The 23197-nt window shown below is 39.5% G+C and overlaps 1 protein-coding gene across 1 annotated transcript; it reads right to left on the reverse strand.

Annotated features, from left to right (window-relative positions):
• Window positions 1–3723: 3723 nt before the first annotated feature.
• LOC103416365 (myb-related protein 308-like) lies at window positions 3724–5123 on the reverse strand. Its single transcript, XM_008354650.4, has 2 exons — window positions 4856–5123; window positions 3724–4683 (listed from the first exon to the last, which is right to left on the reverse strand). Exons 1-2 carry the CDS (start codon window positions 4986–4988, stop codon window positions 3953–3955), a joined length of 864 nt encoding a protein of 287 aa, XP_008352872.2. The 5' UTR covers window positions 4989–5123; the 3' UTR covers window positions 3724–3952.
• Between the last annotated feature and the right edge of the window lie 18074 nt (window positions 5124–23197).

Below are 23197 nucleotides of genomic sequence, written 5' to 3' on the forward strand. Positions count from 1 at the left end.
TCAATTTTGCGCGCTGACTTCCAGCTGTCTAGGCACATAAATGAAGATAACACACATAGGTTGACTGACACCTTTTTACTGATGGTCATTTTTGGCCCTTAATATGCTCAGATTGTTTGCTAGGTTGACAAATGGTTTTTGTCCTTTTTGGAAGTACAAAAAACATATTGTCTATATAACCTCAGCTAAGGTTTTCATCCTCTTTGGTTAGGGATTCTACATTTTTTCACAAGAGTGTTCTTAAATCTTTGAGCTGCCTCTTGGTGTTCCTCATTAGAAACCCTTTCCTGCAAAATCACATTCATGCACTAAACACCCAAATCGTTGTATATTAGAGTAGCATTGTCTTTGTGATTTTGTTTTAAGTTTGGGGCTAGGAGATTCATATTTTCTGTCAAGAGTGTTTTCAAGCTTATAGCTGCCTCTTGTTTTTAAGCTTTGAGCTACCTCTTGGTGTTCCTCATTAGAAATCCTCTTATGCAAAATCACATTCATGCACTAAACACCCAAATGTTGGTCCGCCTGATGTCTGTTGCAACCCAACTATATAGTGCACTTCAGTTGGTTACTAGATACAAACCCGACATATTGCATTTGCGTATTTTTGGTTATGTGATCTATGTGCCGATTTCACCGCCCTTACGTACAAATATGGGGCCTTAGCGAATGATGAGAATCTATGTCAAATATGATTCTCCTTCGATTATTCGTTACTTAGAACCTTTGACAGGTGATATGTTCACCGTTCGTTTCATGGATTGTCACTTCTATGAGACAGTCTTCCTGTCGTTAGGGATAAATAAGAACGTCAACGTTTCTGAAGAATGATGCGAATTATCGTGGACGACTCCCACTTTGTCTCATTTAGATCTTTACACAACTTAGTCTGAAATTGAAGTGCATGGCATATTAGATCTTCAGACTGTAGCTCAGAGTACGCCAAATGCTTTCGCTAATCTAGCGCGACTGACAAGATCACATATTCTAGCTGCAAATGTACCTGCAAAGATGAATGTACCAAATGTAAGACAGACTTCCCTCCTGGAGGCCTGGGACGCCATTTTGGCTGATCCATGAACATTAACGGCTAGCCAATCATCTGCCCATACACAAAAATGTGGCAGACCACTTGGTTTAAAGGATTCACACCCTCAAAAAAGGAAACCCACAACACAGGCATCTGAAGGGCCTACCGTGAATCCGACTGTTGCCTACTCATTTTATTCAGCTCATGAGGAAATTCTAGATTATGGAAGCGTCCTTGAAGAGACGAATTCACCTCTTTAGAATCGTGAGATTTCGGTCCATTATGCTAGCTTGGATGATGTTTGGTGTAGAAATGAGATGATCGTCGATGATGCATTAGTATATGTAGTAGCTACTGAGATCATGTTGAGCGATGACATTGAACCTCGTTTCGTTGATGAATGTTGATGTAGAACTGATTGGTCAAACTGGAAACAAGCAATCTAAGTTGAACTCGATTCGCTTGCGAAACGTAAGGTGTTTGGACCTGTAGCTCATACTCTTCCACATGTGAAGCCCGTTGGCTACAAGTGGGTTTTCGTTCGGAAACATAATAAGAAGAATGAAATTGTGCGTTACAAAGCTCGCCATGTTGCGCAAGGCTTCTCACAACACCCTAGGATTAACTATAACAAAACTTATTCACCCGTTATGGATGTAATTACTTTTCGCTACCTTATCAGTTTGGTAGTTTCCAAAAAACTAAGTACGCAGCTGATGGACGTAGTAATTGTGTATGTTTATAGGGATCTTGATATGGAAATTTATATGAAAGTTCTTAAAGGACTTACATTGACTGGATCAAATATTTCCAAACCTTGGAACATACTCTCTATTCGGCTAAGGTGTTTACTCTACAGTTTGAAGCAATCCAGAGATAATTGTCTGAGTGAGTATTTGACTAGTTAGGGATATGTAAACAACGAATTATGCTTTGTGTGTTCATTAAGAAGTCACATTTCGATTTTGTGATTGTTGCAATATATGTCGATGCCATGAATCTCATCAGAAATCCTGAAGAGCTCGTAAGAACTGCTGCACCCTGAAGTCAGAATTTGAGATGAAAGATCTAGGAAGGACTTGATACTATCTCGGTCTCGAGATAGAGCACCATTAGGTTGAAATCTTAGTACATCAATCGAACTACACCCAGAAGGTGTTGCGTCTCTTTAACGAGGATAAAGTGAAGTTTCGAGTACTTCTATGGTTGTTCGATCGCTAGATGGAAAACGAGATCCCTTCCGTCCGAATGAGGATGATCAAGAGATTTTAGAGCTTGAAGTTTCTTATCTAAGTGCGATAGGTGCTTTATTGTACTTAGCTCAATGCACTAGACCTGACATCTCATTCGCTGTTAATCTTTTGGCAAGATACAGTAATGCACCAACACACAGACACTGGATTGGTGTTAAGACATCTTTCGTTACCTTAAGGGTATTACAGATTTGACTTGTTTTATCCCTACGGATCCTCGAGTGATGCCATACCCCCTTATCTCGAATTGATTCTCGCCTTGTTGGTTATGCCGACGCATGATACTTATCTGATCCGCACAATGCGTTCTCTCAAATGAGTTATGTCTTTACCGTTAGAGGCACCACAATCTCTTGAAGGTAACTAAACAGACCTTAGTTGACACTTCGTCTAACCATGCTGAAATTCTCGCCTTACATGAAGCAACTCGGGGAATGTTTTTAGCTGAGAGCAGTTATGGGCCATATTCGAAGCTCCTGCAATCTTTACCCCGTCGTTGATGTTTCGACGACAATTTATGAAGACAACGCAACATGCATCGAACAACTTAAGAAGGGTTACACCAAAGGAGACAACACCAAGCATATTGCGCCAAAGTTCATCTTTTTACATAAACAACAAGAGCATCAGAAGATTGAAGTCACACAAATCCGTTCACAAGACAATATGGCCGACCTCTTCACCAAATCTCTACCGAAGGTGACGTTTTAGAAGCTTGTTCAAGGAGTTGGTATTCGCAAACTTTCTATGTTGTAACATTGCTAGTTCTCTTTGGAATTATGTCAAACTTGATTATCTTGAAGTATACTTGCTTGATCTTAATGTACTCTTTTTCCCTACGATTAGGAGCATTTTTCCCACTGGGTTTTTGCTACCTAACGAGGTTTTGATGAGGCACCCACCTTGGTTTGATCGTATCCCTGATGACATCCCGTAGACGTTTCATTTGACTTTGCATTTCTCATGCATTTTTCCTTAGACTATGGATTTTGTCCTTACTCGAGTTTTTTTACCATAGCCATAGGGTTTTTTGTGAGACTTAGTTCCTTATGCAAGTTCCCACCTTATTTGAGAATAGCGTGTTCCCAGAATCAGTGCCGACGAGTTGACTTCCTCAACTCTACATGATGCCGAATCTACATGAAAATTTACACACTCAAGGGGGAGTGTCATAAACTTCTTATTTAAGTGTGATTGTGTAAATCCTCGATTAGATTTGATTCTAGTTATTCTTTCCTATTAGGACTTGTATTCCTTGGAAGAGAAAGATTCCTTCTATCTCTTATTACTATAAATAAAGGCACTGCATAGGGGGAATAACACATCCTATATTTCTCTTTCTATATTTTCTCTGTGTTGCTGGCCCCCTCTCCCGGTCAGTTAAATATAGGTCATAACTTGAGTTCGATTCTTAATAACTAATTTACATTAAGCCCAAGCCACTATCACATAAAATATTCACACAAATTTGTTTTTTTTTTTCTCAAACAAATATTATAATTACAAATATAATAAAGATTAAAGAGGTCCATACACAGAGATGGGTACAAACTACACGGGAAGAACGTGAAACCTAAAATTCAAACCCTATCATGAAAACCTTGCGCGGGACAAGCATACTTATTTATCTATCGTATACTAATACTTAATTTACTCATTGGGTATATATTTTTCAGATTAACAGTGACTCGGCAAATGAGTCTAATTCAAGTTGATTTTGATGATCGTGATGATGGTCTGTGAGAAGCGCTTGTAGATATTCTTCATAAAGATTTTCAAGTGAGTGATCATCGCCGCCATCAGCTGAAGAATTAATAGGATCTTGATCTGGATCACCAACACAAAGCACAACCCCATTATTACACCATGGATTAACACCGAAAGCTCCTCCTCCTCCTCCGTTTAAATCTTGGATTGAAGACGCAGTAGTAACTGTAGTGCTGCTAGTAAAACTGTCATTTCTTGGTAGGGACAAAAAGGAAGTAATCCTAGTGGGTTTTGGGAGATGAACTTTAGGCTTTTGTGGCTCCACATGTTGACCTGTTTTCGTCTTGCTTTTCATCATCGTCTTCACCATTTCCTTCTTATTGTTTCTGTTCTTGCAACTTTGGTTCTCTCTCCTTTTATTTTCTTTGGCTATCGGCTCAGATAATTTTTTGTGGGTGTTTGGGTCGGTTCCTTCACATATGAGTCTTTTGCTAAGATGGGTGTTCCAGTAGTTCTTGATCTCGTTGTCAGTTCGACCTGGAAGCCTACCGGCAATGAGAGACCAACGGTTGCCAAGTAATGAATGTAGTCTGATAATTAGGTCATCTTCATCGGAGGTTATGTTGCCTCTCTTTATGTCTGGTTTTAGATAGTTCATCCACCTTAGCCTGCAACTCTTTCCACACCTGAGGAGGCCTAAATAACCATGGAAAACAATAATTAATAACAGAATAATTCGACCAAAAAATGTAGGATAAAAATAACTGTAAGAACAAATAAAAAAAAAAATTACAGAACAATGAGGAGAATAATTCATACATAAGTAATATAATAATGTGGAAAATGAACAATAAGTAATTATGTGTACCAGCTTTTTCTGGCAAGGATCTCCATTGGCCTTCACCATGAGCTTCAATATACTGGGTGAGTAATGTGTCTTCTCTGTTACTCCATGGACCTCTATTCAAACCAACCTTAGAACAACAAGGAGCCCTTCCCATGACTGAATATATCCAGCTAGATATCTTTCTCTCTCAAGAATATAAATAATAAGAAGTGGTGTGGAATTAAGAGAGAAAGCACCGGAAACAAGAGAGCTCTGAAGCTCTGTAGAGCACAAGGGATTCTTACACCTTGTATCCCTTTTTATTTGTGGGGTGCTAACGTGTGTCAAGGAGTAATAGATGGAGACTTCTAAGAAAAATTATAATTTTATAGGCGTTATTTTCATATAGGAAAATGTAAATCTCTTACTATCTACCAAGCAATATAAACATTATAAGGTGACTGTGTTACTAGGCTATAATCAAAATCTTTGTTCAAGTTGATTTTTATCTAAACGTGTGGTCTGAATTTGATCATTAATCTTCCAATATAATTTTTATTTGACGACATAAGTCTAATGTGATCATTACTCTAACAACATATAAGATAAAAAATATCTAATATGGATCCGTCCAAAGAGATTTATAAAGGGTATAATGTTAGGGTGACCAACTTTTCGAACTAAAGTTCATAAATTGACGAATAGATTATTACTTACGTGTTGATTAACGTGCTTATTTTTTATTAGTGTCACATTACATGATTTGCAATTTTTGATCTAAAAAATTGGTCTACTTAGTAATACTCATTTATAAATGTTAAGTTGCATTAAAATAATAAACATATATATCGGTCCAATGTGAATAAAAAAAATGCTAAGGAGCCTATCTCAAAAGTTGGACTCTATGTGGATTCTTTGCCACCTTATGTTTTTAGCATAATATTTTATAATGTTAGCATAGAATTGATCTTAAACTGTGAGATAACAAAGTCCATTGAGAGTTTCATTTTTGAGAAAGTCTCCTTAATATTTTTTATGCGGAAATGATATTCTTATCATTTAGTTGTACCATTATTTGTATTATCGGGTAATGATCTAGAGACTAAATTTGTAGACAAAGTTTACAAACTTAATGATGTGTCACTAATAGGAATGAGCACGTTTATCAACGCTTAAATAATGATCCAACATTTTACTTTCTTGTCATTTAGTTTAAAAAAATTTATCTACAAATTTAATCTCCCTAGCATTACTAGTTCATATTTAATCTGGGCCCACTATAGAAAGAATATAAATAAATAAAAAATATCATTTACTATTAGTTTGGACGCCCTTTTCGATCTTCTATTTTCATCTTCCTTTACCCTTTCACTGCGAACCGACAATCTCAAGCTCTTAATCTTTTTGTGGTGAATACCAAGCTTAAATGGAAAGAAAGAATCTTGTTAAATCAGTATAAAACTTCATTTTAATTTTTTTTTAAAAAGATGAGTTTTAGACTATAACCTTATGTAAGAGTAAAATTCAATTTTAGTCCCTAGTACATTAAATCCTCTCATTTATTAGTTATATTTTGATGTTTTATTTAACTTTTTATTCCTATTTTAATGTATTAATTACATTTAAATTTAATTTTCATTTCATTTATCATAATATATTTTAATTCCTACATTTAGGCAACTATTTTTTTTATAATATATAGTCTGATAACAATTTTGTATGTTCTTCATTTAGGTACATTAATACATTTGAATATTTCGGTATATCTATCAATACAAACATATAGGTACATTATTTCATCGATACAAACATATACATGTATTTCGGTACGTACATTTTGGTACACACACACTACTACAATATTAGCTTTAGGTGTCGGATGATGGTGACGGTTTAATAAGCCATTATGTCAGATAAAAGATATCTGACACATCATTCAGTTAGTGTCGAATAACAATGAAATCCTGTTGGTTATATCCAACATAAATTCCTGGAGGATATTTAGTGTCGGATACAACTGCCATAAAATTATTATAATCACCAGTATTTTTGAATTCTTTTTTAAAAAAAAATATATTTTTAACATATTCTGGTGGTTTTTAAGTTAATGGTGGTGGTTATAACCGATAGAAATCGACTATTTTATTATTTTAGTATTCAGGCGGTTATTATTTTACCATAAAATTATTATAACCGCTAGTATTTATGAATTCTTTAAAAAATAATATTTTTAACAGATTCTGGCGGTTTTTAAGTTAATGGTGTCGGTTATAACCGACAGAAATTGACTATTTTATTATTTTAGTATTCTGGCGGTTATAACTGATAGAAATTTACTATTTTATTATTTTTATGCCAAAAGCTTTGCAATTTGTTGTTCATTCAAATTTCTTCTTCTTGCTCATTTTCATCTTCAATCTTTTTCTTCTCTTCACCTCACCGTAAGTTTTTCATTTCTATTGCTTCCATACTTTTCATCTTCTATTTCTTTCTTCATCAAGCACTTCGTGGCTGATTTTTATTTTATATTTGATTTTGCAGGGCTTTATTTTACTTGCCTGACTACGTAAAGAATAGATCGACGACGGAATTCTTCAATAGTTGAGGTTTTATTACTGAACTTCTTGATGTTTAATGTCACAGCCCGTCCCGAAATTTATTTATAGTGGATGTGAAATGACGGAATTGCCCTTAAAGGCTATTAAGGTACGTGTGACATGTTATTCGAATAAATGTATACTCTCCTAAGTTCTTGGAAAATTTAATTAAGTAGATTAAATGGTATACAATTTGTGTGGTTAGGGACCTAAAGGAATTGGATTGTGATTGTTTTGGGTGGACCACACACACACGGGACAAGCCCTCTCTCCAACCCGTGCCCTTTCTCTCATCCTTCCCAGTTCTCTTCCTCTCTCCCTCTCGAACTCGTATGGACGAGCACCAAAATCCCTCAAAACATCACGGATCGAAGTAAAAAAGGTGAGTTCCTTCATCCTTGCAAGCTTGTGAGTTCATTGGTACCATTTTTGGAACTTAGAACCTTCGAAAACTCCTGAAACCCGAACCCCCATTTTTGAGTACTGTTCATGTGGACGTGAAATGTTGATTTTCAGGGAATTCTAAGCTTACAGGGAGCTTAGTGAGGTCCCAAGGAAGCTCGGAGTACTTAGTTTGAAGGTTTTGGACGTCGGGATCGTAGGGTTCGAAGTTGGCCGGTTTTCTTGGATTTTCTCCGGTGAGATTTCGTATGTTTTTTAGCCTTAAAGTAGTATAACATGATTCTACATGCTTAGGGCTTCATTTTGATGTAAATTTTGTAAAAAATGGTGAAGAATCGACGGAGAAAATGGAGTTTGAAAAATCTCCAGTTTTTCGGTGCCGGCGAAACCAGTCTGGCGACTGAAGGAAGAAGATGATGCGCGTGGGGAGCGCGTGGGTCTGTGCCCCTCCCGGCACGTGGGGGCGTGTGCCGTGTTGGAAATTTTTTCTAAAAATACCTCGACGTCCGTGACGTCGAGTAGGTCACTGTGGTATATTCATATACCTAAATTGAGCATCGTATGAGAAGTTATTACGTATTGTTGGTTGTATGCTTTCAATAACGTTTTTATAGTTGTTTCGCATATAGGTGAGACCTATCGCGAGGACGAGCGCGTTCAAGGGCGTCACGGGGGTTACGACCCTTCGACTTACCAGTAAGTGGGCAGTATTTTATGTATTTACCTATATACTATTGATTTTTCCCAGAAATTGAATTTAAATGAAAGTATGTTTTAAAATGCCATGCATACATATATATGAAATATATGAATTAGTAATTGTTGCATATATATGTTAAATGGTGTTATGGATGCACATGTGAGTATCAGGTGAGTTTATATTGTTCATATGATTTATTGATGATGTGAATTGTGTTGAGAGCTCATAACCTGCACCCATGGTGTTAGTGCTTATATTATTCACCCCGCACCATACACTCACCTTGGATCCAAGTAGGTGCATGTTGTACAGACCATTAGAAGGTTCCGACATGTCGTACAGACCATTAGAGGTGGTTCCGACTTATAGGTGATCTTAGATTATTATACAGCTGTTGATGAGAGAAGCACTAGAGCGTATTCTTACACCATTCTTATCGTACATACTACTTTAGGTAGTTCCGGTTTATGTGCAGAGTAGTGCCGTATAGGTCACAGTGGTGACTCCGGTTGGATTGGATATTGAGCTATAGAATTAACCGTACAGGACAACTGCAGGGTCTCCGGTTGATTCATTATTTCACCTGTTATATTGATGCATTCTTATTCTGTTGTTGACGTTTATAGCATGGCATACTTTCTGGTTTTTGATAAAGATTGGTGATTTGAGATATTTGAAGAATTATATGCATATTATGTTATTTTCTGGGAAAGTATACAGGTTTTACAGCAAATGGTTAGAATGTTATTAAATGAAATGTTTTCAAAAAGCTTGTTTTACTGACCCACTCAATCTTGTTTTGTGCCCCTCCAGGTTCTAGTTAGCGGTGTTGGTGGCTCACGAGGATTCCCACGACGTTCTGACAGACTACTTAAATGTAGGACTCACCTTCGGGTGTTGTAATTTAGTAATGGTCCTACTTGACTACACTTAGTACTTATGCTCTGAATATGTGTGTTTCATACTTAAACTCACTCTAGCATGTTAGTTGTATATTATTGCTAGTAGTTGGTTTTTATTCCTTCGTATTTCTCTTATCTTATTACTTATGCGTCGCACTTTTGGTTACGTCACGCTCACGTGACGGCCGCCTTGATTCTAGGATCGGGGTGTGTCATTTAAATTGTTTGTTTAACACACAAGCTTATTTATTTAGAGATTTTAATTTAATTAGTAAGATAAATTAGGAATATTTGTGTTCAAATAGTTTATTTTATTCACTTAAATTGTTATGAAGAAATTGAAATAAATATTATTTGTAAATATTTATGTTAAATTGACAATATTTAATATACCATAAATTGGTAATATTTAGTAATATAGGTATATATTATGTTAATTAATTAAATATTTCACTCTAATTTCTATGAGGATATACAAAACTTGAATTTATTGTCGCATATATCCGACACAAGTTCTGTCGATTTTAGAGCCTTAATAGACAGAAAATTCATTTCCTGACGCTGACAATTCTGTCACTTATTATATCCGCCATTGCATCCATTTTTTGTCGGATTTTGCTTAATATTCGACAGTAATATACGTTTCTGGTTAGTTATCGTACCGACACTAATAAATGGTTTCGTAGTAGTGACATTTGAGTTTTTTATTTTTTTAGTACAACGATATATTGGGTAAATTACATAAAACTACCTCAACTATTGGGTCATTAACAGTTTCATACCTGTCTTTAAAAAGTTTCAATGTCATACCTTATCTTCGAATTTGTTGTAATGTCATATTAATCTGTTAAATGCTGACGTGGCTTAAGACGGGGCCCATTTTCTATTAAAAAATTAATAAAAATTATTAAAATAATAATTTACCCTAAAAAAAAAAAAAACCCACATCCCTTCCCTGACCCTTTCCCCTTGCCTACAACCTAGATCCCTTCCCCTTCCCTGCAACCCCTGACCCCTTCCCCTTCCCTGCAACCCCTGACCCCTTCCCCACCCACGCCAACATCTCCAACCTTCCACACATCCTCTCTTCCTCCTCCACCCCCGCCTTTCACCAACACCGGCGCATGCCTCCACCATGTGGAGTTGGGAAAATTTCTACTCATCGCTGAATTCCAAGTTCTTTGACCAACGCCAAAAAAACTCAATCCCAATCCAGCCAACACCAAAAATCACCCCACCATCTCGACCCGGAACATTCGGACGAAAACGATACAAAGAAGGAAGAAGTGGGTCTGGGGGAGGAGGAAGAAGAATAAAATGTAGAGAAGAAGCCATGGAAGAATGAGACCATCTGTTGGGTTGAAGGGTTCGGCTTGATATATGCTGAAATTGTACAGAAGTGACGAGAAAAGAAGAAGAAAATGCAGAGAAGAAGCCATGGAAGAAAACCAGAGAGAGATGGATATTTTGGGAAATCTGGCAAAGGAAGAATGGTGATACAGAGAAGGAAGATGTGGGTCTGGGGGAGGACAGAAAAAGGATGTGGGGAAGGTTGGAGCTATTGGTGTGGGTGAGGAAGGGGTTGGGGGTTGCAAGGAAGGGGAAGGGGAAGGGATCTGGGTTGTAGGGAAGGGGAAGGGGTCGAGGAAGGGATGTGGGCATTTTTTTTTAGGGTAAATTATTATTTTAATAAATTTTTAATAGAAATGGGCCCCGTCTCAAGCTACATCAGCATTTAACAGATTAATTAACAGACAACTGACGAAAGGTATGACATTGCAACAAATTCAAAGATAAGGTATGACATTGAAACTTTTTAAAGACGAGGTATGAAACTGTTAATGACCCAATAGTTGAGGTAGTTTTATGTAATTTGCCCTGATATATTTTACACTAAGGTGAGGGGGTTCGGCTAACCCACACAATGGACAACTTAATTTGATATCGAATTTGCCATCCACAAGATTCGAACCTAATACCTCTCATTTGAGTATTGAGTTTTAGGTATATTAATTCAATATAGTATATTTCGGTACATACATTTCGATACGTACATACATTTCAGTATTGACATTTAGGTATATTAATTCAATATAATACGTTTTGGTACATGCATTTGGGTTCATTATAATATATGTTCGTACAATCATGTAGGTACAAATATTTCGGTACAAAAAAAGTTAATTTTATATATTTCAGCACAATCATTTCTGTACAGTTATGTATTTATATATTTTTGTATCACAAATTTCTTTTAATATTTTCTCATTTATGTTCATTTATAATTAAAGAACTAAATATGTGCAAATTAATAAAATTTAAATTTAATGCGGAGAGATTAAATAAAAATACACATTAAGTAACAAAAATTGAATATAAATTTTGATAAAAGTACACTTCAAGAGATTAAATTGAATATGTAATCTAGCATAAAGTTTTTTTAAAATTTTAATCTTTTGCAAGGACTAATGTTCAAAAACCCCATCAAAATAAGTATGACACATAGACATAGTGCCAAATTCATAAAAAGAGGAAGGAACGGGTTGCTGATAAAATATATGTTCTTATTAAAACATATATCCATGAACTTTCGATAGAAACAATCAATAACTTAAAAAAAAAAAAGAATTAAAATATGTGCACTAATACAATATAGGAAGCCCGTTATTATTTTTGAGATGCTTACGTACAAAATGAATTTGGCTAATTTACATCTGTGCACGTAATTCAACGGCCCTTCTTGCTATCTGCCCTTCTCGTGCATGCATGCAGCTTGAATTAATGTATGCTGTTAGTCAAAAGAAAAATTAATGCACGCTGGATTTTTTCGTCATAACAAATAAAACTCCTATACTCAAAAAGTTGATATCAATCCAAAAGTATAAAAGTATTTTACGAAAAATTTATAAAATATTAAATTTTAAAATTAAACCTTTGACCAATTTTTCAAATAAACAAACCTTCCTTGTTGTGGTGATAAGCCAGCCAACGACCAACGTTTACTAATCCAGTTTTCCTCTCAATTGTAATACCATTGTGCCCTTCAATATGTCCTGGGCCAGCTCTTAGAATTTGAGGGTTCTAGGTGATCTTTTGAAGTGGGGTTCTAGAGTTTTCTAACTTCTGACCTTTTGTATATTGACATATATAATTTTTTTTTATTAAATACATGAAAAATCTATTTCTACATCAAATATCATTAAAAATTAATATATATAAAAAGAAAGATATACATACATTACTCAAATATTATCCGTCTCGCGTTTTTAGATGCAAATGCACTTATTAAATTACATAATCTAATTTTTCTACCAATTCAAACCGAAAGAGAAGTCCTTACCCAGTGCGCCAAATTCCAATCATTTTTCTATTGTTACAATGTTACTTATTACATTCAATAAATGAATGAATGGTTGGATATCTTACAGCTAGGGAAAATACTAAGGTGAATAGGATAGTAATTTTCGTATATGAACCTAGGTGGACGAGGCGGATTTTGAATAATTTATTATATATATTATTGTTGACCCTAAAAACTACCAAGCCTACGTGGCGCGCAGGCCGAGTAATCTATAAGTTAACTACATCCTTCGGTTGAATGCGGGGCGTGTAACTCATTGGCCGAGCTCGGCTGAGGAGTAAATTTTGTTGATGTTGCATTGGGTGCGCAGCTGACTTCTATGTCTTGCGATTGCGACCGAGGAAGGAACACGTCTCTGAAGGGAAAATTATGAGTTTTACACATAGGGATTTCGAAATGACTATCATGCATATGCAAATCAAATTTTATATACGAAAGCAGCGGAAGCATTTAACACAAATTATCAAAGCTATAGTCATGCAAATCCCCTTCAAGGTTCATAGGTTTATATATAATGCATCAAAACATTTTAGAGAAGAACAAAGTGAAGGTTTAGTCTTATACCTCTTGATCTAGACTTGAGACCAAGGATGGACCACCTCTAAGCCCTTTGCTCCTTGAACTCCTTGAGCCTAGCCTCCCTCCTTGCCTCCTCCACTTTGTTGGTAAGAGTGCTCCAAGGTTCTCCTTTAGTCTCCAAAGGAGAAGACCTCTAAAGATCCACACCCACTAGTGTAGTGAGATGGATGGAGGAATAACCAAAAGGGTGAAAAATTGTTAGCTAAAACACCCTCAAGGTGGCCGGCCTTTGTGTAGTTTTAGAGAGATATTTCTTTTGCCTCTTTGTTGTTTTAAACACACAAAAACCCTAAGGAATAAATCTCTATAAAGTTCCTTATATAGACAAAAAGAAACCTAGTCAACAACTTGACTAAAATATCTCTCCCAAACCCTTTAAGTGGCCGGCCCTTTAGTGTTTGGTTTGGGCTTTGGGCTTTTATTATTTCAAGTCATCCTATGCTTGAATAAAAGCCCAATGGGTTTAAGCCCAATGGGTTTAGGCCCAATGGGCCCAATAAAACTTGAACGTTTCTTTAAGCCCAAAACTATCTTTATCGCTTTTATGATTTCTTTAGACTTTCTAAATTAATCACAACACTTAATTAATCCAATTAATTATTTCCTTCATCCATTAATTACTCACTACAATAGTGTGTCGGTGTACAATCATTTTAGGTTCTAATTAGCAAGGCAGTGAGGTGATTGGCATCAATCCAATTAATTATATTTAATTCAATCACTTAGTGAATTAAAACTTCCTTTTAATTCACCTTCTTCTTTGATGACTACATTTAATCATCTAGAAGAACTCACAAGCTATGAGTGACATCTAACCATATGTCATAGCTACCCAAGCTAATGTAGAAGTTGTTCGGAGAACCTATTCAGTTGGAATTACAATGTAATTCGATCATTCTCTAAAACAATACTCTCAATCACATTACTAGGGTATGGATATATTATGTCAAACCCCTAATGTGATTATTCCTTCTTATATGATTCTATTGAGTCGTATAGGAACGCTTTCCTTTATTACGCTCGATACTTCGGCCGAAGATTCCCGAATCATATCTTAGAGTATTCTTCCTCTCTTATCGAGGATTAGAGATTCCTTGTTGTGCATACACTTGCCTTCATGACTAAGTGGCTTAACCCCAATTATGCCGTGGACACTCGCGAATGGGGAGACTTTGACATAATCAAAGATTAAGTACTTAACCACAAGACAACGACGATGCCTCAGGTCAAAGGATTACTTACATTATTCCAACCATTAGAGTTACTTGCTTGACATGTGAGTAGACCTCCATGCAAGTACTCTCGTTCGATTGTGTTCAGTGAACTCATTCCCTTAATGAGCACCTACATACTTGTCTTAGTGTCACCACACGAATGGGATGAGACTTTCCATCATTCCAATTAAAGCAGACACAGTATGTACCGGTCTAAGCATTGTTAGTATCCCTCCGACAATCCAAGACTTTCCATCCTTCCAATTGAAGCAGACACAGTATGTACCGGTCTAAGCATTGTCAGTATCCCTCCGACAATCCAATGACCAGGAACCTTTTTGGACATTATGGTTATGTGAAGAAGGTCTCTGTAATCTAACATCATTAGATTACTTCTTCAATCGATCCATTGTCCATGGATACACTATTTAGGACATATATCGTTTGTTGAGATAGTCCTAATTAGTATCTTTGCCATTTGATGTATAAGAGTCATCTATACATCGATTCATTTGTCCTGAAAGGTTTCTTCCAAAGATTGACTTTCAGGGCATATTTCCAACAGTCTCGGCCTCTTGGGTTCTCGAACCTGAAGACAAGGCTGCTATTCTTATGAAGTTCACGAATCGTCGTCGTTGGATTCGGTCACAGTGATGGTATTCGTCAGAGTAAACTCACGTCGAATCGACACCAAAGTGTAAGGGCACAAATTCTCAAAGCGGATATAAGTCTTAATAGTGAACGTGGTTCGGCCGTTTGAATGCCGAACTCTAAATCCCACTTGAGAGTATCCAATCATAAAATAACTCGGTGTGGAATGTGCCGAGCTCAGTAAGCTGTAACACCTCACTTGCCGAGAAGGCTAATGAGATGACCTCGATCAATAAGGATTCATAAATCTTTCTCGACTGAGACTTGGATAAGTAACCAACCGCCCTCGCCGCAGTGCTGTTGATGCCAATGGAAGATGCTGCGAGATCGGCTGATTCTACGGCAACAGAGCTATCTATGTCGACTGAAGATATCACCGGTTGCTTTCACAATGCTGTTGATGCCAACGGAAGATGTGTCAGTGAAAAGAGAAAATAAAAAATCTCAAAGTTGTTGAGAGAGTTTGCGCAGGGCAGTTGTGTGTTGAATTGGAGAGGCTTGAACAATGCACATTCTCTTCTATTTACAGCGTCAGATGCTTCCTAAGCAGAGTTAATCTGAGTAGTTAAACCCTACTCGGATTAGGACTTCTTCTTCTAATCAAACACCATCTCGAATACTTCTACTCCCATCAGGATTTTGGACCTAGCCTTTCTATGAGGCCGTATTCAAAATGTGTCTCGACCTCCTCATCTCACAGGGACTCCTTATCACATCAGGATTTCTGTTAGACGCAGAATTTCCCACACCTCTTCCTTATCCAGGCCGCTCATTTTCCCAATGGGGCTCGACCGACTCTAATTAAGCGGCCCATGAACTAGACGACCCCTAACAATAAATCCTTCCTAGCCGAGAATGATTCCACACTCAGCCCAAACCAATATTTTGGGCCCAAACATTGCCCCCTCGCTTCTGAGGTCTTCGACCTAAATTCTCTGGTCGAGCTCCGACCTTGAAGAAGCGAAACTAATACTCAGAATCCAAATACTCTATTTCCAAAGCGCATTTATAGAGCACGATTGCACGATCTCGATCATGCTAACCAATCCACCACATGGCATCCTTTAACACGACTAACCCCTAATAGTGACGTTTAAAGCGTGCGGCTCACTAAACCGTTTTACCATCATGACCTTGTTGCTGAAACAACCATGCCACCTTGATCCGTGAACCATTTAACATCGTGCAGATGCCAAAACGTCTTTCACCATAAATCTCGCAGCCACATGCAATCGTGCGCCCCCCAAAACACGAAACCCTTGATCTTTTCAACTAGATTCTCTGAATGTTCATAATGATTAGCGAAATTCTCCGATCGATTTTACCCTTCATTTTGAATTTCAAACGATTGCCCTTCCTTCCACAATTCTATAAATACCGAAATTCCTTCATTTATACTTTATGCTTTCAAACTCTTTGAAATTTCTTGCCATTGCTCTTCAGTTAATCCCCTTCTTCCAGATCTTCGTCTTCAAATCCCTAACCCAGAAAACTCCTCTCGTGTCGCATTTTCAGCCTACTTACAATGGCCTCCTTCATCTTCAAGCTTTCCAAGCAATATGACCAATGCCAGAAAATTGTTGATCGAAGTTCGATCAAAACCATACGTTTTAAAAGTGACATGAGCACCCTTCATCAAATCCTTGGTCATCTTTTCAAAGCGGCGGTACCACCAACCATCACTGGACTTCTCAAGGAGCACTGCCTATCACCCTTACTGCAAGGGTTTGAATGGTCGAAGTGGGACCTGGCAAAGCCTCAAGGTTCATGGCCCTCGACCACTACAGCTTGGGCAGCTTAGGTCGTACGAATGGAAAAACTCTTCGGGGAGCAATGGAAAGCCCTAGGTATCTATGACGCCATTCACCTCTCATCCATGGAAGTCGTCTTGGACAAGGAGTTCCTCATAGCAGCCTTATGTTTCTGGTGTTCGGCCACCAACACCATGGTCCTCCCTCTCAGCCCCATTGGTCCCACCATTCTTGACATTACTGCCATCTTGGGGACTTCTCCGACTGGAATCCCAATCGACGTCGCCCTCTCTGGGTACCCGTCGAACCTTGACCTGAAGGTGCTTTTCGACAAACGGGCCCTTGAGACGCTGAGCGGTGAAGGCCAAACACCCTCAAAATAAGAGGTTCACAAACTTCACAAGAACTTCTTCAACTATAACACCCTCTATCTCCATTTTGCCGGCTGAGGAAAAGAGGCTCTGCGAGAAGGGGAACACGAGGCTTTCCTCTTCTATTGGTACAACAAATTTATCTGTTGTACCAAATCCAATAAGTGTCTGGTCGAGAACATGCCAGTGGCCGAAGCCTTAGCTAGCGATCACACTCTGGCACTCAGCCCGGCCATTCTCGCCCATCTCCTACGCTGCTTGGCCGAGACGACCCTAGATAAGGTCGACCCGCACCAGAATGGTCCTCTCTAGGTCTTCCAACTCTGGCTGCAGGTCTACTTCGCCTCTCTTCGGCCAACGATTGCTGATTTCTCACCCACGGAAGCGCTCGGCCCTCAGCTGGTTTCTCGGCCAACACCCCCTCACCAAGCTGAAGAGGTGTTCAGATATTTTTTCATTCTCGACGATCTTTCTAACGACGAGTTCTTGATCTGTCGTCATCGAGAATACCCTTCGTCGATCAGGCTTCCTACATCAGCGTGGGGCGCGGATGAAGATGCTGACCTTCGTCAATCTTGGGGGTCTTTCGTGCTTACCCGCAACCTGCCTCTTGGCTGTGATGGTCGTCGAGTGGGTTGGGAAGTGTATCATCCCAACTTTCTCGCTCGACAGCTTGGCTACCTCCAAGGTTTCCCGGTCCCAATTCTCTCATCACGATCCGTCCTAAACCGCGATGCGAACTTGATTCTTCAGAAAAGGAATGCAATGACGCCAAAAATGAGTTCCAGGAGTAATGCCAAAAATTCCTCATTCGACCGGTCACTCTAAAATCTCTTAACACCGATACATTCGACGATTGGTGGGAAGAATACACTCATAGCTTCTTCAACACACCGGTCGAAGATGTCATTAACAAGATCTTCGACGATCGTCCCCACAAGGCTAATGCTCCCCAACCTAAAGAGGTTACCCATGGTACATAACTTCCTTTATATATTTAGATATATATATCCTTATTGTTATTGTTATTGACTTGGCTTTCAATTCTCAGGCAACCGAGCGTCGAAAAAGGTAGAAGCGGTGGCTGCAATTGCAGCCAAGAAAAGGCAATCCCTTCTTCCAAGCCGAGCAAACGATCCCGACAGGAGATTGAGATGGCTGCCGCAGTCATTCGTCCTACAAAACACGTCAAGAAATTGGCAAACAAAGGGCAACGAGAAATTCATGTCATCTCTAGCCAAACGACAGGAACAACCACTCCCGATGCTTCTTCTTCCACCCCAGCCGTACGCATCCCGACGGTCGTGCAACCTGCTCCAACAGGTTAGGCGCCCAAAGCTCGTCCTGACCCTTCAGTCGTGACCAAGCCAAGGACTGCTGTTGAGCCAGCGACTCATTCGCCATCGGCCGAACCAACCATTTCTCCACTGGTCGAGAAAATGACAATTTTGAAGCCAATCGTTGCCCCTGTCTTGGAGAAAATGACTTCAGTGGTGAAGAAAACACCCTCCAAGATTCCAAGACAATCAGCGATCATCTTGAAGGTATAATTGTGTGGTTGGTAATTTTCTTTTTCAATTAATGTTAGAATTTCTAACAAACTTTATTCCAGGATGACGAGAGTGACGAAATTCCGTTGAAAAGTCTTCCTCGACCAACCAATCCACTTCCTGCTGTCGAAATGATCGACCAGGTTGATCCCCATGCGGCCGATCGTGGAAGGGGTCTTGCCGTTAAAACTAAAGCAACGACGGAGACGCCAATTCATCCACAGGATCAAAACCTAGGCATCCCTCCTCAGGAAGCCACTTCTGCCTACGTAAGCACCGTTATTATTGTTCTCTTAATCACTCTCCTACCTAAGAATTCTAAACCAGAAAAATATTAAATGTCAGGTGCCCGCGTTTTCATTTCACCAAAAATTTTATGCGTCGAAGGGCGTTATTTATATCTCTTGGCCACCTCAGTGGCCGTCAAATGTAGATAACCTTCATCGGCCACGTGAATTGAGATGTAGCTTAAAACATTGGGCTCGGCCATTGAGCTCTCTGGGTTCGAGCAACGAACCAGCAGACATGGCCAAAGTCTCTTCTCGGCAGGTCTATCATTTCCCCGTTCTTATTTTCTGAAGATTTGGCTTATTCTGACGACTCATTTTCATGCAGCCTTCATGGGAAGTCAAATTTGACGCCTTTTTCTCGACCAATTCGGGGGCGGCTGGCCCTTCGGTGACCACAGCAGGGCCCTCCTCGACAGCCGAATGCAATGTGCTTGTTAACCTAAAAGAACTCTTTTCTCTTTCATCTTCACAAATTCTTGAGCACAAGGGTCTCGACTTCGTGGGTGAGTGTCTTAAAGATGTCGCCGTTGAAGGTTTCTTGAGTATTGAAGCCATCACTCAAGCGTCTTCTACCCTGGAGTGAACCCGAGAGTTTTTTACCATTTTTGAAAAAGCTCTCCATGTCGAAGCTGACCTGAAGGCTACGACTGCTGCTCGAGATGCCTTTTGCCCAAAAATTGAAGCCTTGAAGTCGAAGAAAGATAAACTGGTCGACATCTACCGCCAAATTACCGAACTCCAAACTCAAGGGTCGGCAATTGCTTCTGATCTTGCGAAAGACTTTGAGTCGGGCGGAAAAACTTGTTTAACCAAATACGCGGCTAAAGTCAAGGAAGTCGAGCAGCTAAAGTTGGACAAGCGGAATCGGCAAGCTGAAGTCATAATGGGCGAAGTGAAATGGCTAGAGCTGAAGGCTGTTCTTGAAACTCTTTTTCTTTCTTCGCCCTGAATTTATTTGAATGTAACCTGATCGACCTACTCAATCTGTGTATTCTTTTATCAATCTTAATGAAATGAATTTCTATTCCCGCATTTCCCATGTGATCGGATAGTACTTCTTTAAAAACTTCCCATTGATTGGTAATCTGTGAACTAAACCGGTCCGATCTCTAAGATGATATGCGCCTTTGCCAAGAACCTTATGTATGACGAACGACCCTTCCCAATTTGGGGACCATTTGCCAAACCTGGGGTCTTCATAGGCGATCCGGGCGTTCCTAGTGTCCAGGTAAACGTCTAGACGTGTCACCCTTTCTGTCTCATCGGTCGTTAAATCGAACAAGGAGACAGCCGAAAAGACTTCAAAGTGATATCGAAGGTATTGAAAATCGTCGAGAGAAAAAGGGAGCTCAGCTATGTCAATGTCCGTGTATGGATCGACCTTGAAGCCGAGAACCCTAACCTCTCGAATGTGCTGGAATCTAGCTTTCATTGCCGGATTGGTGGTTTTTTAGATGATCTGCTCAGCATTGAGGTAAGTTAATGCCAGGTCAAGAGCTTCTTGGCAGGCCTTGGGCAACCCATATAAATCATTGGTGAAATATGTCTTATGAAATTCTTTCATATATTCTAATGATTCGCCGATGAATGGGAGATGTAGATTCCGTCGAATTTTGATTAGAGGTTCTTTCAACGGTAACGGAGGCAGTTGGCTTTCGGCTTATTTCTGAAATTTCTCGAAATAAACTTTTATTTCGCCGGGCCGAAGAAGAAGCTTGATGCACTTCTCGGCTGCTTCAATGGTAGTTTTGAAGTCCCGATTAGTTTCCTTCTGCCCTTGTAATTCAGCCATGATTGTTGGGGTTGGCCTATCATCTCCGTTTCCTACCGTTTCTTTCGGCTGCCATTTAGTGACCGAGATAGGCTGGGCAGCTTGTCGTCGAGCCAAGCAATCTATACGCTGACGTCGAAGTTTCTGGGATTTGGACAGCGCGGTATACATGGCGGTAGGAGAATTGTAGATGTACCAACGTTGATCACGTGATTCAGGTGGCCTGAAGGTTTTTTGATTTGCTGATGAGCTCGAACTACTGGAATTACAGGAATAATAGTCCTCGTTGTAAAACGGTACGTCGAAATCAAGGCGCCATCTGATCGATGTAGGTCCATCTGTCTGTTTTCTTGGGCCGAGCCTCTCGAATACTTTTTGGCGCTGGCCTTTACTAGGTTCCTTTGAAGGTTTTGCTGCAATCACCGATTGGTGTTGTGATGTTGGCCATCTGCATCGGAGACAGTTTCCCCTTGGGCTCGGTCAATACCACGCGTGCCTTACAATTGCTACATAGAACTATCGGCCCGCCATTCCCATCTTCACTGGAGTTTGACATGGACTCGACTATGGTAGGTCCTGAGAGTTTAGTGGGTGGTGCATTAGAAAACAAGTCGATCTTGAGTCGAGGTTGGGAACCTTTCTTGAGGATCTGTGGTACTATTGGCCCATCATTTTCTTCGTTGTTGTAGTTCGACATTGGTTCGACTATGGCTGGTCCTGATAGCTCAGTAAGTGGCGCGTTGGAAAATAGATCTATCTTGAGTCGAGGCTGAGAGCTTTGCTTCAGGATGTGCTGTACTGGGGTAAATTCGACCTTCTCTTTTCCTTTGCTTTTGGGTAAGCGGGCATCTACCATGCCTACTGTCGTTGAAGGGAATGGATCCGCATCAACCATCATGCGTTTTTCAGGAAACTTTAGCTTTCCTTTATCAATCCAACTTTGGATATCATCACGAAATATGGCATAATTGTTTGTGGCATGCTTGGTCGAGTTATGATATTTACATTACGTCTTTCCTTCAAGCTCTTCGGCCGTGGGAATATTATGCCTTGGCCGAAGCTTGATGATTTTTGCTGATAGCAATTGATCAAAAATTGCCTCGGCCTTTGTAATATCAAAGGTGTAAACTTTTGAAGTCTTCGTTGTTCCTTCCGTGGTCGAGCGAATTTTGGCATCCTTGGAATTAATTAGAGTCAACGCCTTGCAAATGTATGGTTTATCTATTACTATCTCGGCCGCGTCCACGCTGATGTATTGAGACTTTTCGCCTTCGGTCGATGCATAACTAATTATGGGATTTTTGTATATCATCCTCCAGGATGGGGATTTCGAGATCTTCTCTTCTCGGAGCAAATAATCATATTGTTCGACATGCTGGGTTAGTTCATACATATCCCGAAAGTTTGCCCTCAAGAACTTCTTTTTGTATTCCACATCGAGGCCATTGGTGACTTCGGGTAGAGGCAATCGGCACCAATTCAACTTCGGGTAGAGGCACTCGGCACCAATTCCTAGCCGATTTGAATCTGGTAAGATAATCCATTGGTGACTCATCAGATGCTTGAGCCATCCTTGCTAATGAAGAAACTGACATTTCCATCCCTGGCCGATAAAACTGCTTGTGAAATTTCTCAACCAACTCTTCCCAACTTTGGTTGGAATTAGGAGGGAGGTTAATATACCAAGAAAATGCTGAGCCGGTCAACGAAAAGTTGAACAGTCGTAGCTTATGAAAGTTGCTATTAACATATTTGCATTGCGCGGTAAAACGAGCCACGTGTTCCAACGAAGACAGGGACGATTCACCGGTAAAAAAGCTAAAATCTGGGATTTTGAAACCTTTAGGGTACTCGAACAGTTCCACATAAGCTGGATACCGATGGATAAATTTAGGGAACTTTGGCCCTTTTTTCATGGTCGAATCGATCATCCGCTGAACCTCAGTCATATCAACGGGTATGGCTTCTACTCTATGGTTAGATTCGCCTGACCTACTATTCGATCCTCCTTATTTTCAAAGTCAATTGGCTTGAGCCGATCAGGGATTGACTCGGCCTGTACAATTGGTGACAGATTATTTCTTGGTGGCAAGTGCTGGAAAAGATCGAAAGACCTGCCGTCCCTGACCTTACTAACCAGTATTTCGAGCAATCTGGTTTGTGTCTTACTGGTACTGCGTATCACGTCATGCAGTTTATTGATTCCTCGACTAAGCGTCTGTTCAACCGTCCGAGACTGCTCATC

This window comes from Malus domestica, chromosome 01 (assembly GCF_042453785.1).
Source record: "Malus domestica chromosome 01, GDT2T_hap1".
NCBI lineage: Eukaryota > Viridiplantae > Streptophyta > Magnoliopsida > Rosales > Rosaceae > Malus > Malus domestica.

Bases quoted from the DNA above. Each gene is read 5' to 3' on its own strand.
- LOC103416365 (XM_008354650.4), bottom strand. From the start codon at position 4,988: ATGGGAAGGGCTCCTTGTTGTTCTAAGGTTGGTTTGAATAGAGGTCCA. The intron at 4,684-4,855 runs GTACACATAATT...ATGGTTATTTAG, and splicing joins ATCCTTGCCAGAAAAAGCTG to GCCTCCTCAGGTGTGGAAAG.